Consider the following 18,491-nt stretch of genomic DNA (forward strand, 5'->3'; position numbering starts at 1 on the left):
GGTGTTGGTGTGCTTGACTGGCCAGCAAACTCAAGAGACCTGAACCCCAGAGGGAATCTATGAGGTATTCTCAAGAGGAAAATGAGAAACAAGAGACCAAAAAATGCAGATGAGCTGAAGGCCAATGTCAAAGAAACCTGGGCTTCCATACCACTTCAGCAGTGCCACAAACTGATCACCTCCATGCCACGCTGAATTGAGGCAGTAATTAAAGCAAAAGGAGCCCCTACCAAGTATTGAGTTCATGTACAGTAAATGAACATACTTTTCAGAAGGCCAACAATTCACTAAAAATGTTTTTTTTACATTTTTTATTGGTCTTATGAAGTATTCTAATTTGTTGGGTTTTTGTTAAATTTGAGCCAAAATCATCACAATTAAAAGAACCAAAGACTTAGACTACCTCAGTCTGTGTGGATTAAATTTATTTAATACACGAGTTTCACAATTTGAGTTGAATTACTGAAATAAATGAACTTTTCCACAACATTCTGATTTATTGAGACGCACCTGTAGTTGCTAGGGTATTCAGAGTGTTTTAACATGGTTGCTAGGGTGTTTAGAGTGCTTTTATCATGTTGCTATGTGGTTACTAGGGTGTTTAGAGTGCTTTTAACATGTTGCTATGCAGTTACTAGGGTGTTTAGAGTGGTTTAAGCTGTTGCTATGTGGTTACTAGGGTGTTTAAGGCGACTGTCAAGGGAAGTTCAAGGGTTTTGTGTTTTACATGTTGCTATGTGGTTACTAGGGTGTGTAGAGTGGTTTAATGTTTTTTCTGTTTGTTTCTTTAGGTGTTTAATAAGGTTTTTAAAAAAGTTGTGCTATGTGGTTACTAAGGTATTAATATTGCTTTAGACATGTTGCTATGCAGTTACTAAGGTGTTTACAGTGGTTTAAGCATGTTGCTATGCAGTTATCATGGTATTTAGGGTGGTTTGGACATGATGCTATTTGCTATGTGGTACTAGGGTGTTTAAAGTGGTTTCAGCTTGTGCTGTTGGGTGTTGCTGTGTGGTTATTAAGATGTTAAGAGTCATTTTGGCATGTTGCTATGTGGTAACTAGGGTATATAGCGTGGTTTTAACATGTTGCTATGTGGTTACTAGGGTGTGTAGAGTGGTTTAAGTTTTTTGTTATGCGGTTGCTAGGGTGTTTATTGTGGTTTTGGCATGTTGCTATGCAGTTGGTATGGTGTTTAGAGTGGTCTTAACATGTTGCCATGTGGGTGCTAGGATCTTTAGAGTGGCTTTAATATGTTGCTATGCGGTTACTAGAGTGTTTAAACTGATTTTAGCATGTTGTTATATGGTTACTAGGATATTTAGAGTGGCTTTAAGTTGTTGCTATGCAGTTGCTAGGGTGTTTAGAGTGTCTATAGCATGTTGCTATGTTTTGGATGACAGCATTTTCAGTGTTTCTGTGTGTTAAGTAGATCTCTGTTGTCTGTAAAAATTTCAGAGTGAGCTAATAACAATGTATTTGTTATTTTGTCCTAACTTTTATATAACTTTTAAAAAAAAACATTAAAGAAAGTTGTGAGAATGTTTCCCGTTAGCTAGGTAGGCATTTACTAGAGTGCTTGGATGGCTACTAGGCAGTTGCTATAATGCCCGGTTGCTAGGTTGTTCTGGCTAGTTGTTAGACAGTTGCAGAGTGTTTTGGCTGGTTTCTGGGTGATTCTATGACGCGTTTAAGTATTTTTTTTTCATTTTAATTTATTTTTTTTGTCTTTTTTATTCATTAATAATTTATTATTACATTAGATTGTTTTAGTATGGTTAAATGTTTGGGACATGAACTTCACCTCCCTGTCCCTGTTTCTCTTCAACACCTCCACAAGACATTTGGTGCCTCCGCATAAAGGATAAGACATGGAAATATTTGCTCTAAATGCTGGAAATGTGAGAGGGTGGACCAGTCTGAAAGACCTTTTATTCAAGACAGACTGGGTCGTATCATTTTAGATTGTATCCAAATTAATTCCTTTGTTGAATAAAAAGGCGAAAAAAAATATGAAATTGATTTTCTCCTCTTTGGTCTCTTGTTTGTTTTACAAATCAAATAAGTCTAACAATCAGAGACTCGTCGCTTTTGGCATGAATTACGAAAACACAACATGGCTCACCGCCGTAAAATTGTTTTTTTTTTTTGTGCTATACACCAACATCATAAACTAAATATCCAAACAACAAGGTCTTTTCAAACCCTTCATGCCATGGTTGCAACTGCCAACAAAGAAACGTGACTTAACAAATGTGACATTGCACCCTCTGCTGACACTAAAGCAGAATTAATCTCTGGCTTTGTTCAAAAAAGCATGCTACCATACTACTTATACTGTTTCTGTAGTACTCTGTGCATTTACTGTGCAAAGTAAGCACATTTATTTATGAGACCGATAAAGCAAAGCATACTGAAATAATCAAATATCCAATGATGAAATGAGATATAAGCAGCTAAAAATGATAAAGCTAGCAATACCCTAACGACCACCCAGAACATCCTAGCATCCAGCCAAAAAACACTTAGTGTAACTGCATAGCAACCAAAAAAAACCAAACAAACAACAAAACAACAACAACAACACAAAAAAACTAGAAAACCAAACTAGAACAAACCTAGCAACTAGCCAAAACACTCTAGAACTGCCTAGAAACCAACCAAAGGAACATCCCACAAACCCCCTAGAACAACCTAGCAACGGACCCAGGACACCCAGAAAACCATTTTAAACTCCCCCTAGCAACCAGACAAAAGACACCTCTAGTAACCGTAGTTTAAGACAGCCTAGAACTAGAACAACAAAGAAACCACATGGAAACGCCTAGACCAACCACATAACCAGCCAAAAAAACTCTTGCAACTGCCTAGCAACCAGCAAGAGAACTCCAGAAACCACCTAGAACAACCTAGAAACCTGTCAAAACATTCAAGTGGCTCCCTAGAAACCAGCCAGAACACCCTAGAAACTATTTAGAACAACCTATCATCCGCCCAGAACACCCTAGATACCATCTACAACCATCTAGCAACCAGACAAAACATGTTTGAAACTGCCTAGCAACCAGCTAGAACAAGAAACCACCCAGAAAGAACCTCCTAAAACCACCTAGCAACCAGACAAAATACTCTAGTGACTGCCTAAAAACCAGACAAAACACACTAGCAACCAGACAAAACACATCTAGAGCGGTGCTCAGAAGTAACAGACAAAATAAATAAATAAATAATGAACATAATAACTAATGATAAGAAATAGAAAACAACCTAGTAACCAGCCAGACTGCAGTTGTGGGCTTTGTTGTGTGGTGATAGGTGGTTCTATAGGTGATTTCTTGACTTGTTCTATTCGTGTTGTTGACTTGATGCTAGGCAGTTTTTAGAGTGTTTTTGACCTGGTCACTATAGGCTAGTTTGCTAAGGTGATTTGTGAGGTTGTTCTAGGTGGTTTCTTGTTTGTTTTGGCTGGTTGCAAGGCAGTCGCTAGAGTGTTTTTAGTCTGTTTTTAGCCTGTTGCTAAGGAGCTCCTAAAGAGCTTTGGCTGGTTGCTATGTTCTAAGTAATTTCTTGGCTGTTTTGATTGGTTGCTAAGTAGTTGCTAGAGTGTTTTGCCTGGTTGCTAGGCAGTTGCAAGAGTGTTTGTTTATGGTTTGTTTATTTATATATTATTTTATAAGAGCAGAGGGGAGAATGTGGTGTTTGTTGTTATTGTTGTTTTTGTGTGTCATCATGTACAACATTATAGCCGTCCTAAATGTTTGTAACGCATACTTTGGCTTTTAGCCACTTATATTGCATTTAGATTAAATGCTCTGCGGTCTGGGAAAACACGCATGTTAAAAGCCAAATAAAACACATGCAATGCATTTCCAGGACTGTCATTAGATTGAACATAGACAAGAAGAAATGACTCGTGCAAATTGTGTTTTTGTGTGCCGTTCACAATATGCCAAACAAGTCAAGAGATAGTGAAGAACAATTAATAAACATAAGGGTTGTTTTCTTCCATTGGAAAACAAACAGTAGATTCATTGTAAGGAGCCAGAAAGACAGGACTGACGTACAACCCTCTCCTTGGCAGAGCTTCTAAACACCTGTCAGGCAATTTTCTTGGCAAAAACAGATAACAGGAAAAGGGGAAAGTAATATGTGCCACTGAGACTTTTGATTTCAAAGTAATAAATGCATAATCCTGGTTGTGTATATCAAACGCATAGATAGATAGATAGATAGATAGATAGATAGATAGATAGATAGATAGATATTGTTGTATGTTAATCTAATGGTCAATAGGGGGCGTCTATATTGAGGTTTGAGGAAAAGCACCTTACAAAATGTTTCCTGATGGAGAGAAAACGGAGGAGATGCTGCTGCTGAACGCTTCCGTTTCTCCGGTGTTTTCCTGGATTCTCGCGGCTCTGGGATAGTTTCACAAATGCAGGGCCGATTTTACTCTCGAAAGCACACGAAAGACTCGAAACCTGAGGCTGGGGTGGTGGATGCGAGCTGATGTCGACATCGCATTCCCTCGAATATTCGCTTGTGTTTGTTTTCATTTTGATTTTGAGCGCTCGTGATGCTGGATGCTGTTTATAGTAAAGAACGGGAATAAAACACGGAAAGACGTGCCCCGTGTCCTGCTTTAATCGACCGCTTCTCCATCACTTTAGCATGGACAGGTAATTAAATCCTAAAAACAATCAATCGTGTATGTAATATTACTGTACAGTCGGTAATACTCAATCATTTTGAGGTGGGCGTGTATGGACGGTGGTTTTTTCGTTATTTTTTCCTTATAACGTAATGTATTTAACATTATTATGGTTCTTATTAAATTACAGTAATGATTTGTCTATTTCTGACGTCTTTTCTATATTAATTATCGAGCTGATTTTGTTGTACGGCTAATGTGTGGCATCTATCCATAATTTTATTGCGATTTACTCTGGTTTGTTGCCTGAAAACAATCGCTGTCACGTCAGGCCTGTTTAACCCTTTCGCTGGCCTAAATTCATGACATTTATGACAATATCGGTTTTGTTTAGTTTATTTAAACTCACCTGACAAGAGTTCTGTCTTCCTCACATCGCAAGAGCTCAAAATGTATATTTTTAAAGCAGCAGTTAAGTCAAAATTGACAATTGTCTTAAGATGATTAAAAAAAAAATCGTCTTTTCTCGATTTATGAGCGAGTTGGTTTGTTTACATTTTGTTTTATGACTAATATGTGGCGTCTGCGCATAGTTTTATTGCCATTTAGCCGTTGTAAATATTAGCCTAAAAACTGCGACCGTTAATCTTGAGGAGTCATGACGTCACGTACGCCGGTTTAACCCTGTAAGAAAACACGTTTCTGCTAATATTGTCTATTTTATGTTTTAAATATATTCATTTGCTGCATTTCTAACGTGGGAAGTACTCAAATTTACAATACTTTTAGTCTGATTTTAGTTATATTTATCTGATTTGTTGTAAATATTCGGCCTGAAAACGGCGACCGTTAATCTTGAGGAGTCATGACGTCACGTACGCCGGTTTAACCCTGTAAGAAAACACGTTTCTGCTAATATTGTCTATTTTATGTTTTAAATATATTCATTTGCTGCCTTTCTAACGTGGGAAGTACTCAAATTTACAATACTTTTAGTCTGATTTTAGTTAGATTTATCTGATCTGTTGTAAAACTGCGATTGCTCATCGCTGCGGAGGCTTTTAACCCCTTAATCACTGCTTAGAAAACACATTTCTTAAAATATTATTTTATTTATTATTATTATTATTATTTACTTTTTATTTTATTTTAACTCACCTGTCAGAGCACTGTGTGCCATTTTAAAGTAGTTCACCCAAAACTGACAATTTATTGTTATTATTATGAGAGTTTGTTGTCCCATGCAGACCAGATTTAACTGTAGATGGTTTATCTGCTGTAATAAGATAGTAGCCTCCTCTGACTTTCTCCTTTGGTGTCTAGATTAGAGGAACTTGTGAACCAGTGGGTTTGGCGGCAGGATTTCTGGCTTCCTCCTGGCGTTACGTGGAAAGACATCGCTGAAGGGTCGGCGGACGGAAGTCATTATCCCGTACCCCGCGACCTGCTCATCTCGCTGCCCTTGGCCTTGGGTTTCATCGCACTGCGGTTTGTTTTCGAAAGGTACATATCAATATTACATCATTGGGTAACTAATGCGCGGTTTGGTTTTCTCTCCAGTGCAACGCTTTCTAACTTTAACTAGGATGATTTATTCAACAGTTTGTCTTTGAAGGATTGAAATGAGGATATCAGGCTGACGTTTAGTGTGAAAGTGGAGTATTGTTTTCTCATGGTTTAGTTGTCAGTATTTCCTTGTAACAAAAACCACTGGTGCAGGCTGCTGTTTTTACACCATCCCCATTATCTTTTTGCAGCGACTGGATACTCAGTGCACTCGTTTATTTTGTTCTACTAAAGAACTGTTTGTTTATTTTGTGTTTATTTTTCATGGGCAAATATCACTAAGAATTATTTGTTTCAAATAGGAATCGAAATCGTTCATTTAATTTATATTTTCTCAAAATAACCCACAGTCTTTCTAAAAAATAAACAAAATAAATGCAATTTTGAACAATATTATATTATATTATATTATATTATATTATATTATATTATATTATACTACCATGGTGTGTGTGTATATATATATATATATATATATATATAGATATATATATATAATATATATATATATATAATAATATATGTGTGTGTGTGTGTGTGTGTGTGTGTAATTTTTCAATTTTACCTTTATATTTTTCAAGATATGATAAAAATATAATAATAATATAAAGTAGCCTAACAGTATATCGTAGTAAAATATTGTATTTTAAATGTTATAATATTTAAAAATAATATATTAAGTAATCAAATAACTTTTATAAATGTTATTAACTTTATACCAAAATAGCTGATTATAAAAAAAAAAAAAATCATTTTGAATAATTAAATGACCAAACAAATGAATACATTTAAATGTAGCATTTTTGATTGAATTCTCATTTAAGTACAAGCTTGTGATTTTTATTATTATTATTATTTTAATTGGCAGGGTTCCGTTATTATATTATATTACTGTATGTTATAATATAAAAATATAATCTAAAAAGATTTTATAGTTTATTATTAATATTCAAAAAAAGTATTATTATTATTCTTAGTATTAAGTCACTGTTGAAGTTGAAGTATTAAGAAAATAAATAAAATCTTTTTTTTTTGCATTAAAGTAATGCGATTAATTTTTTAATGCAATAAACATGAAACTGCTGTGTAACATGACACAATGACATAAAGATGTTTATTATTTAATGCACAGTTATGACAAGCACTATTTCTGGCCAATGAAATTCACTGTGGGCGGGGCTCTTCAGCATTATGTGTATCAATACACCTCCTGTCATGTATCATATCGATCTCTTTCTTATTTCTGTTGGTTATGTGCTGAAATCTGACCTCTGGACAGATTATTCATATTTATATTACAGAGTTGTGAAGTTGCTTTGCAGGTCCGGACGAGCGAGTCGAGTGCAGGCCTGCCGTATATATGACACAGAAAGGGTGCGATTGCCTCCGGCTGCCACCGCCAGCTGTTTCTCACGTCGCTGCTGAAACGAGACCCTGCCCTTTCTTGATGTTTGCTCATCAGATGCCGCCCACATCTCGCTCTGCAGCATGTCACGCTTGATTGAAGATCTTGTGTTACAGACGGCATCGGGTTTCGGTCAGAAGTGCTTGTGTCGCGCCCTCGAGTGTCACAGTCATAACAAAAGCCGCTGTGTGTGTGTGTGTGTGGCAGGGTTGTGGCGCTGCCGCTCAGCTGGCGGTTGGGCGTCCGGGACAGGGTTCGTCTGCGGGTCACACCCGTCCCGAAGCTGGAGGCGTTTTACCTGCAGAAGAAGCAGCAGCCGTCTCCGGTCAGTGACGTGTGACTTCATACTGTACATAAACTCATGTACAGCTGCTGAGCACTAAAATACTGGAGAAAATGGCACATTTATGATTAAACCGGACTGTTTTTATCCGCTCTTTTTTAGTATTAACCAAAAAAATTAGACTCTCATTATCATCTTTAGGCTTTTTTTATTATTATTCGTTGCAATGAATTCTGGGATTCTGTTCTCTCTGAATTATACATGCAATGCTGATTTAGATTTTGCCCAAAATTAGGTATATTAGAAGGCAGCATAGCACATTATTATAATTATTTTTAAATTCAATATTTATAAAATAATAATAATCATTTATTATAGTTTTAAAATCATTTTTATTACTTTTTTATTATAAATTGTATTATTACTTTATGTAATTATTATTTTTTACATATAAAATATTAGGTGAGCTTTATTATACTTTTTAAAATATATTTTCATATTTTCTAAATATTTAATATTAATATTTTGTAATATTATCTCATATATTTAATACACAAAAAATTGTTGTCTTATTATGAACAAAAAAATTACTTTTGTACTTCAAAAAATTAAAATAATAATAATTTGGTAATATTAGATAATAATAATAATATAACTATTAATAGTCAGTGATCCTGTAATGAAAAAAGCATAGCACATCATCATCATTATTATTATAATCAACATATATAAAATAATAATAATAGTTTTTTATATTTGAAAAATAATATTTACTTTATGTAATTATTAGTTTTATAAAATATTATGTAAGATTTATTATGTAATTAAAATAATTAATAATATTAGATAATTATTATATCTTATTGTATCAAATACTACCAATGCATATTAATATTAATTTAATATTTTCAGTGTTTGTTTTGTAGAATTAATTTATATTTATATTATTTTATATTATATTGAAAAATATATAATAAAAAATGTAATCTGTAATCTGTAATATATGATACGTAAAAATTGATAGCCTGAATGCACTGTAAGTCGCTTTGGATAAAAGCGTCTGCTAAATGCATAAATTTAATTTAATTTAATTTATGTGTATGAAGATATTATAGAGGGCCAAATTACTATAAAATACCATTACATATACTATTAAATAAATATATTAAACAAATTAATAAATGTCCATTGGATTTCATTTTAGCTTTAGTTTGCATTAACTTATCATATGTGTGTGTGTGTGTGTGTGTCATTGGATTTCATTTTAGCTTTAGATACTATATATATATATATATATATATACTTTCAGGGTTATGGTTATTAATTAATTAATAAAATACAGTACACACACACACACACACATACACTTTTTATTATAGGGATATGATAATATAGTGACAGATTTCCTGTCTGTCTGTGTTTGTTTGTTCAGAATGATTTGCTGGTTCTGGAGAAGCACTGTGGACTCTCTCAGCACCAGATCCAGACCTGGCTGCGTCACCGCCGAAACCAGGACCGACCCGGCAACACTAGGAAGTTCTGTGAGGCCTCGTAAGCTGACACGTGTTCTGCCTCTGAAGTGTGCTAAAAATAAACCATCTGTTTGCTTTTAACATGGGCTTTTCTGTGTGGCTCCTCAGGTGGAGGTTTGTGTTTTATCTCATGGCCTTCTCAGCTGCTCTCGTCTCACTCATTCATGTGAGTATCTCCAGACGCTCTCATAACGCTGCCATTTCTCAGTCCTCTCCTCAGCATCAGGCTCACATTTAGAAGTAAATGTCATCAAAGACTGAGATGTTCTCAGAAATATGGTGCCATTTGTGCCTGACAGTTTCAGAAAATGTTTTTATTTTTAGCATTTAATTTAATATTATTTTAATAATAATAATAATATATTTGTTTGATATAATTTTTGGCTTAAATATTTATTTTATTTTAAATAAAACATTTATAGAAGTAAAATAAAAGTAATAAAATTGTAAATTGTTTTAAAAAAAATAATATTAATATTTCTTAATATTTTCTGATATATTTAATCCACAAAACATTCTTCTTATGAACATAAAACAATTGTTTTGAAAAATGTAATATGAATATTTATTAATATTATCTAATATATTTAATCCACAAAAAATTAGTTATTAACAAAAATTGGTACGTTACTTAAAAAAAAAAGTGGTAATAATAGATAATTAAATTTATAATAATAATAATAATAATAAAAATGAGCAATCCTGCAATGTGCATTTTACTCCAAAGGGAAAAAAATTATAATAAAAATGTATATTTTATGTAATTGTTTTTGTTTTCTGTTTTTGTTTTTATTTTTTCTAATCAAATATTTATAGAGATAAAATAATTTAATAACCATAGATTTGCATTCCTATATTTATACCTTGCCTGTTACTCCAAAGTGGGGGAAAAAAATAAAAAATATATATATATATATATATATATATATATATATATATATATATATATATATATAATTTTGTATATGTATTTTTTGCTTAAATGTTTATTTTATTTAAAATAAAATGTTAAGAGATATATTAAAATGAATAAAAAAATAATAAAAATAGATTTTTTTATGCATTCTTAATTATATCTAATACAAATAATACACTAAAATAAGCTGTCCTGTATTAAACAAAAATTGGTGCATGTTACTCCAAAATAATATTTTTGTTTGATTTAATTTCTAATTCACTGAATACATAAAAATGTGTAATCATATAATGAAAAAAAAAATTGGTGCATGTTACTCCAAAGTAAAAAATGTCATTATTGTTTTTCAGACTCCGTGGTTTTGGGATCATCGGGAATGCTGGCGCGGATACCCAAGACAGGTCCGTAACAAACGGCTCTCCACACACATTGACTTCCTGATGAACAATCCCAGGAACTTGAGATTAGGCAGAAATCAGAGGAACTAGTGAGCGCCGCACCCCACGATCCGATCAAAACAGCCGAGACTCACCTCACAAGAGCCAGAAATATATCCAATCATCTGTGCAATATTACAATCAAAACTGTTCTGTTCTACAGATTTATACCTTTTTACCTTTCACTTGGTTGAATATTAACGAGTTAATACATAAAATCCATAGTTGTGCTTGTGCACATCTAGTTATTTGTGATTTCATCTGCAGGCCGTAGCAGGAGCTCAGTACTGGTATTACATCGTGGAGTTGGCCTTCTACCTCTCGCTTCTGCTCTGCGTATCGGTGGACATAAAGCGCAAAGTAAGTTTCGTTCAAAATAATATTTCCTTTGAAAGATCTTTTCAATCATAAACCGTGCTTGTATGTTTGTTTCGGTTGTGTAGGACTTCAAAGAGCAAATCATTCACCACATCGCCACCATTCTCCTCATGGCTTTCTCGTACTGCGCGAACTACGTGCGCGTGGGGACCCTGGTGATGCTCGTCCACGACTCTGCTGACTTCCTGTTGGAGGTAAATCTCAGAATCTGATTTGCCACTCTGTGAGCTTCTATGATGACATCATGACCTCATCATAACCTCAGGATTCACTTCACTCAGGATTCACAGGACTCAATACTTAAAATTCTGTTTATATATATATATATACAGTACAGGTCAAAAGTTTGGAAACATTACTATTTTTAATGTTTTTGAAAGAAGTTTCTTCTGCTCATCAAGCCTGCATTTATTTGATCAAAAATACAGAAAAAAAACAGTAATATTGTGAAATATTATTACAACTTAAAATAATAGTTTTTTATTTGAATATACTTTAAAAAAATAATTTATTCCTGTGATGCAAAGCTGAATTTTCAGCATCATTACTCCAGCCTTCAGTGTCACATGTAACATCCAGTCTATCACATGATCATTTAGAAATAATTCTAATATTCTGATTTATTATGAGTGTTGGAAACAGTTTCTGCTGTCTAATATATTTGATGAATAAAAGGTTAAAAAGAACTGCATTTATTCAAAATAAAAAAAAATTCTAATAATATATATTCTAATAATATATTTTCTTTACTATCACTTTTTATCAATTTAACACATCCTTGCTGAATAAAAGTATTGATTTTATTTTAAAAAAAAAGAAAGAAAAAAAATTACTGACCCCAAATTACTGACCAGTATGGTATATTGTTATTACAAAAATATTTATATTGTAAAAACATAGCTTCTCTTTTTATTTTTATTTTCTTTTACTTTTTATTCATCAAAGTATCCTAAAAAAGTATCACATGTTCTGAAAAAAATATTAAGCAGCAGAACTGTTTCCAACTTTGATAATGAATCATCATATTTGAATGATTTCTAAAGGATCATGTGATAATGATCCTAAAAATTCAGCTTTGCATCACAGAAATAAATGATAATTTAAAGTATAATAAATTTAAAAACAATTATTTTAAATTGTAATAATATATCACAATATTACATTTTTTTTTTTCAGTATTTTTGATCAAATAAATGCAGGCTTGATGAGCAGAAGTAACTTCTTTCAAAAACATTAAAAATAGTAATGTTTCCAAACTTTTGACCTGTACTATATATATATATATATTAACTGTTAAATATAAAGTTTATATATATATATATATATAAACTTAAACTTATATATTTTTTTCTTTCTTTCTTTTTTATTTTAATCTTTCTGGACTCTGTTTTAATGGTTAAATAAAATTTTAGTAATGAAAAAGCATGACATAATTTAACAGTTTTAACATTTTTAGGGCCCTATGAAATAGGTTTTATTTTTTTCTCAAATTCTGTTTATTTTTTTACCAAATTTTGTGTTTTCCATTTAAAAAATTTTGGATTCAGTTTTAACGGTTTAATTATTATTATTTATTTTTCTGGTGAATGATGGCATAAAATATTAATTTCATTTGTCCTTTAATAAAATTACATTTAAACCTTTTTTTGGCAAACAGAGTGCTGCACAGCAGAGGATTATTGTTAAAATTAAAACATGGAAGAAAAATGGTGATTATTCATTTAATAAATAAAGTTTTAATACTAATAAAACAACAATTTTATGGTTCTGTTTGCTATCTTTGTTTATTCCCAAAGTCCATGCAAGGCAGTCAGACTTTATTGCAGAAGTTTTTTAACACATAAATACTGAAATACACGATTCTGACAGATTCTTGTGGAATTTATTTTAGAAGTTGTTTCATGTTGTTGTTTTTGTTTAATAAATACCAGGAAATACATGTATATGTATATTGCAAGTTCCTTTTATTGAAACAGAATAAAGCACATAAATGACTTTGACATATACAAGGCAATATATAAAGAAATAAGTAGTGTTGTGTTTTTGCTTGCTTTGCAGTCTGCCAAGATGTTCAATTATGCTGGATGGAGAAAGACCTGCGATGCCTTGTTTGTCGTTTTCGCCGCTGTATTCCTGGTAACTCGCCTCGTGGTTTTTCCATACAGGTAATAACTTCATCAGACTTCATTTTTCATTTAATGCTGATTTAAAATGTTCTTTTCAAATCTAAGACATTCAAGATTTATGAACCGTATTTTGGTTGATTTCCAGAATCGTCTACACAGCTGTGGTGGATTCGTTGGACGTCTTTCCTCCGTACCCTGGTTATTATTTCTTAAATGGCCTGTTGCTGGTTCTGCAGGCCTTGCACATCTTCTGGGCTTGGTTGATTCTTCGAATGGTTCACAAATTTGTCTTTTTAGGCAAAGTGAGTATCTTAAGTTTATTAATGAGGTTATCCGCTATTTCCTAAGTTTTAAAACAAGTGTGTTTTTAAGTGGAACGCGATGAACGGAGTGATGAAGAGAGTGAAGCTGATGAAGAAGGTGGAGAAGAAGAACACAACTGGGAGCAGAAAAAGGGTGCTCTTAACTCAAAATTGGCATCGTTGGCCAATAACTGTGTTCTGAACAATTTAACGAATCAGAGGCGAAAAATGAATAGTAGAACTCCGAAAGCCAGATAGTAATACTACTTTAAGTATTTAAACGTGTTAAATCATCTCCAACTTTCTTGGCTTACCTTGTTTGTCAAGGTCCTACTGTTATTTCAGACCGCTGATGTTTTGGTTGCGTGAAAACATAATGCGTAGTCAGTAGATTGCGTAAAACAAAAAATACTGTATTATTTGTATTATTACATTACCATTGGAGTATATCTTAAATAAGTTAAACTTTAATTTGTTTAAAGTTAGTCTAATTAATTATAGTGCATTGGTTGAGTAGCACTTTAACTCTAAATAAATTAACGTACATAAAAATTGTTCATAAACGGACATTTTAAGTATTAATTGTTGAAGTGTTGTTTAAGTTAGTTTACTAATTTGCTGCAAATGTTCATTATATATATTCATTACACAGTGGTGTGTTAACATAATATGTCAGCAATCCTGAATAGAGAGACCCACATCATTTACATGCATTCTTTTTAAATCTTATGTAGAAAAAAAAGAATAGATAGTTGTGTGGAATTTATGAATTTTCTGCAGTGGCTATTGGTTTCAAAATGGGCATTGGTGGACCTTTAGGAAAAACTTACGGCGCCATCTAGTGGTGAAATGTCCACTTGTCTTTGGGATTCTGCTAATGAAAGATTTTGTTGTAAGGAAATACTAAAGCTTGTTGTGTTTTATAAGATTTTTGTTGCGCATTGCCTTACCAAATGAGGAATCAGATGATTTCTTACCGGAGCATGTGCCTCGAAATCTTTAAAGTCAAAGGGGGTAGTTGAATTTGAGGGTGCCTGTGTAGGCCCCTTGATTTCTTGAATATTAAATCTGCTTCAAGGGCTGAAGGCAGAGTTTTTTTTTTTGTTATAGATGAAGCTGGAAAGTTAATTTGCACAGTAGCCATAACTGACCTTTCATTTAAAAGTTATGTGTCTGTCTTACATTGTTTAACTTGTGAAAGACCTGTGATTGTTTTTGTATGGATTTTCCTCTTTTTATTGGGATTTACCATGATCTGAGTTTATTAATGCAACATTTTGTAGTTGTTATATACCTTGTAACAATGACAGAAGAGGAATATATTCTTGTAATCTTCAATACTGGTAATGTTGCATACATGCTTCTCGTCTGCTATTTTTCTCTGTGACCTTTTGAATAACAATAAAAATGTTTTAGAATATGATTATCCTCAACTTTGCTCAACAAAATGTTTTTGCATTGGTTTAATACTTTGCATGAAAGACTAGTGTTGATGTTATGGCTTTAGAAAGGACTGATATGCATTGTGACACAACCTCTAATGGGGACAGGACAGGGTATTTTATCCTCAATTTCCAAGCAAGTATCAGTGTAAGGGTCTAGTAAAATCATGTTTGGGTACGTTTTGTTTATCTTCCTTTCACTCAGTATGTAAATCTGCCCGTTCACTGTGGCACAGCCTGTGAAGAATTTGTTGTCCAGACAGTCCTCTTGAAGAACAGTCCACTCGTCTGTGTCGATGTCTAAACGTAGAGCCTGTCCTCCCAGCAGATAGAGGGCACCATTGAGCTCAGTTGCAAGAAGGTCGTAACTGGAAAAGAAGTACACGTGTATCCAACAAGATGTTACTTGGGTTTACCAAAGTGTGCAAAACTGATACAAGACTATTTGTGCATCTGTGCAGAGAATTGCCTTGTAAAGGAGGGCAACTCTAATTAGGGTTGGAGCTAAACTCAAGAGCCAATCACACCTGCCTACAATCTATGCTTAGACTTTTATGTATTTGATTGAGGTTGGAGCTAAAATCTGCAGGGCAGTGAACCTTGAGGGTCAGAGTTGATCAAGCTTGGCTCATAACAAATCAGTAGCCCCTCACTGCAGAACACAAGATCTAGGGGGTGTGGTTGGATCCACATCTATCGAGTGTTTAGGGATCAGGGGGTGGAGATGGGAAGGTTTAGGTATATGTAAGGTGGGAGAAGTTGGTTCTGGATCCAACCATGCCCCCTGGATCTTGTGTTCTGCAGTGAGGACCATCTCTAACAAGTTGGACACAATTTAGTTTACTCACCGTGGAAACGGAGAATAGGATACCACGTCCCATTGATCAACCTCTGGCTTGTACCTCTGAATCCCACTGTAAACATCCCCATTCTCATCTAGACCACAGGCCACATAAATACTAGTCCCCAAAGTGACAGTGGCTGCCCTTTCCACAGCCCGCACCATGGGGCTGACAGTGTCCCATTCCTTGGCTCCCAAAACCAGCCTCTCTACGTCAGCCACAGGTCCCTCATCCATGCTACCGCCAAACACAAACACCTGGAACTCCAGAGCTGCTGAGCAATGGCTGTGCCTGGACTTCTGCATCCCCGGGCCATCCACCCATCGCTTGTCGCCATGCTCGTAAATGCTCACCCAGTCCACACTATACCATAACACATCCCGGAAGTAGCCTCCAGTCACTACTATGTTTTCCCCTGAGCAAGAAATAATATTTTAGATGGTGTGGAAAGTATAAATAATCATTAATTTTTCAGTTTGTGTTAACATTAAGTTAATTAATTATAAATGCACAATTGATGATTCTTGTTATCTTGTTTAGTTCAAGTATTATTGTTATAAAACAGATATTATTGGGGTAATTAATGTAGAGCTCCAGAAACAGGATTCGGCACTCCTGACTTAAAAGTTTAATTTTGGAAAGAGCATGCAACACCTGAACAAGCATGATCCAGGTAGATTATTATGCTAACGACTTGTGGCAGGTTAAAATGTATAGGATCAGCTGAGGTCGTTACCTACTGCAGCCACAGAGTACTCTGTGAGACACTTCTTTTGCAAGGGTGGATGGGATTGCCACCTTCCACTGTAGGGGTGAAACTGATACAGCAACTGTGTTTCTTGCTCATGCGGTCCACCGAGAACAAACAGAGTTTCTCTTGAGCGGGCTCTAGGGATGGACCTGCCCATAGACCAACTGTTGGGCAAGTTATTATTCAGTCTACAAATGAGCTTGGCACGTGGGTCTGAACTGTTTATCTTGGACAGAAGATCAGTAATGTAGGGAAGACTTAAGCACTCGGGTCTAACCAGACCCACCAGTTCCATGAAGTCCTCTTCCCGACTTGGGTCAAACGTTGCCCAGCGAAGGGCCACGTCAAGAGCCAGGTCTTCCTTGGGAATGCTTAAGTTGTCACTAGCAAGGAGGTCAGCAATGCTTTCCTTGGGAAGGAACATAAAGTCTTGCTCGGAGGCTAAGGCAGGTAGGTGGGTCAAGACGACATCCCTTGCTGCTGCATAGAGGTCCAGACAGCCACGCTGCCAAGCATAGGCCATCATTCCCAAGCAGTTACTAAGATGCAATTGCCTTTCCAAGAACTTACAGCAGAGTAACCGAGCCCTGTCCAACTGGAGGAAGTCAGCAGCCTCCAGAATTTCAAGGACATTCTTGCAGTCTAATTTCAGCTTCAAGTTCTTTGTGAACTCCATTAGAGTCTGAAACTGCTGAAGTCCAACTCCTTTAATCTCAATGTGCTTCTTGGTGCTCTCACGACCGCCGCCAAAAAACAAGGCTCGGAAGTAGGGACTCAGCTGGGCCAAATGCTCGCGGTTCACAAAGAACATCTCCCCCTCCACCTGGAGCACTGTGTCAGGAGCAACACTGACAGTATCCTGATCCTCCTCAGCTAAGTTTTTCTCAGCTCCTAAGCTCTGGTCATAGGTAACTATGTCTTGCTTTGCACAAGCCATGATTGTGCACTCCCCCTCCCAACACTCACTTCTCTGCTGAAGTGCGTCATGTGACAATTATATCCTTGCTCTAGCCTGTCACTCACTCTCCATGGGAATGGGGTCGGCAAGCATATAGCTAAAAATATCTGTTAAAGTGCTAGAGAGACCCAATTTCAAAAAGCACACAAAAGGCTTCTGTAAATATTTCTTTCTAGGATTGTTCAGTTATATACTTAAAGGCTGACATCTATCAAAACATCAAGGCTTGTAATGTGTATCTACGTAAGATTTGTCAAGTCAGTACCACAAGTGGTAGATGTTGAACAGCTGAATATCTTTACCCATGTGAAGAGTATATTATCTTGGGAAATGCTAATGAACTTTTTTGTGGCAAACATCTATATAGCTTAAGAGATGAAATACTTTAAAGAATCCACTGTGTATTTTTAGTGTTTTTATTTCATTTACTTGCATTATTTTATCTTGCTCAGATTTGTAAACACTATGTTAATAACTGTTACTATTAAACTCTGTATATAATTATTTCATTTAACCACAACTTTAGATTGTATCAGTTGTTTTTATTGTTGTTGTTGTTGAATCTACAAATGTAAATATTTTCATTTCAATTTGTTCATTAAAATACCAAAAGTATTGTCCTTGTTTACATTATATTTTAGTGTGTTTTATTGACTTGCATTGCTATTTTTCCTTGCTCAGATTTGAAAACACTAAATGTTAATAACTGTCAACTATTGAACATACATAATTGTACATAATTATTTAATTTAAAACACAAATTATCCACTATACTAACGAGGAGTGAGCAGAAGATGTGAATTTACACTTGCGTTCTCACAACATTAACAGGAATTACAAGCAACATTTTTTAAAAATTGTGTTTTCATGGTTTTTATGGTAATTGAAATTCAAGCACAATG

The 18,491-nt window shown here is 34.5% G+C and overlaps 2 protein-coding genes across 2 annotated transcripts; one reads left to right on the forward strand and one right to left on the reverse strand.

Moving 5' to 3' along the window:
* The first annotated feature begins 4,144 nt into the window (after positions 1 to 4,144).
* Positions 4,145 to 15,029, forward strand: cers4a (ceramide synthase 4a). Its single transcript, XM_042711648.1, has 11 exons — positions 4,145 to 4,679; positions 5,975 to 6,154; positions 7,830 to 7,947; positions 9,338 to 9,456; positions 9,546 to 9,603; positions 10,704 to 10,754; positions 11,058 to 11,150; positions 11,234 to 11,362; positions 13,227 to 13,333; positions 13,440 to 13,596; positions 13,666 to 15,029. Exons 1-11 carry the CDS (start codon positions 4,672 to 4,674, stop codon positions 13,852 to 13,854), a joined length of 1,209 nt encoding a protein of 402 aa, XP_042567582.1. The 5' UTR covers positions 4,145 to 4,671; the 3' UTR covers positions 13,855 to 15,029.
* LOC109084401 (kelch-like protein 23) lies at positions 14,701 to 17,754 on the reverse strand. The gene is made up of 3 exons (XM_042711645.1): positions 16,617 to 17,754; positions 15,887 to 16,295; positions 14,701 to 15,406 (listed from the first exon to the last, which is right to left on the reverse strand). Exons 1-3 carry the CDS (start codon positions 17,566 to 17,568, stop codon positions 15,100 to 15,102), a joined length of 1,668 nt encoding a protein of 555 aa, XP_042567579.1. The 5' UTR covers positions 17,569 to 17,754; the 3' UTR covers positions 14,701 to 15,099.
* Positions 17,755 to 18,491: the final 737 nt, after the last annotated feature.

Source organism: Cyprinus carpio, chromosome A22, assembly GCF_018340385.1.
Source record: "Cyprinus carpio isolate SPL01 chromosome A22, ASM1834038v1, whole genome shotgun sequence".
Lineage (NCBI taxonomy): Eukaryota > Metazoa > Chordata > Actinopteri > Cypriniformes > Cyprinidae > Cyprinus > Cyprinus carpio.

Coding starts and splice junctions, on each gene's coding strand:
- cers4a (XM_042711648.1), top strand. Junction 9,604..10,703: donor CTCTCGTCTCACTCATTCAT/GTGAGTATCTCC, acceptor ATTGTTTTTCAG/ACTCCGTGGTTTTGGGATCA. Junction 11,363..13,226: donor CTGCTGACTTCCTGTTGGAG/GTAAATCTCAGA, acceptor CTTGCTTTGCAG/TCTGCCAAGATGTTCAATTA.
- LOC109084401 (XM_042711645.1), bottom strand. CDS start 17,568: ATGGCTTGTGCAAAGCAAGACATAGTTACCTATGACCAGAGCTTAGGA. Junction 16,296..16,616: donor GTACTCTGTGGCTGCAGTAG/GTAACGACCTCA, acceptor TTTCTTGCTCAG/GGGAAAACATAGTAGTGACT. Junction 15,407..15,886: donor TCCTATTCTCCGTTTCCACG/GTGAGTAAACTA, acceptor CTTCTTTTCCAG/TTACGACCTTCTTGCAACTG.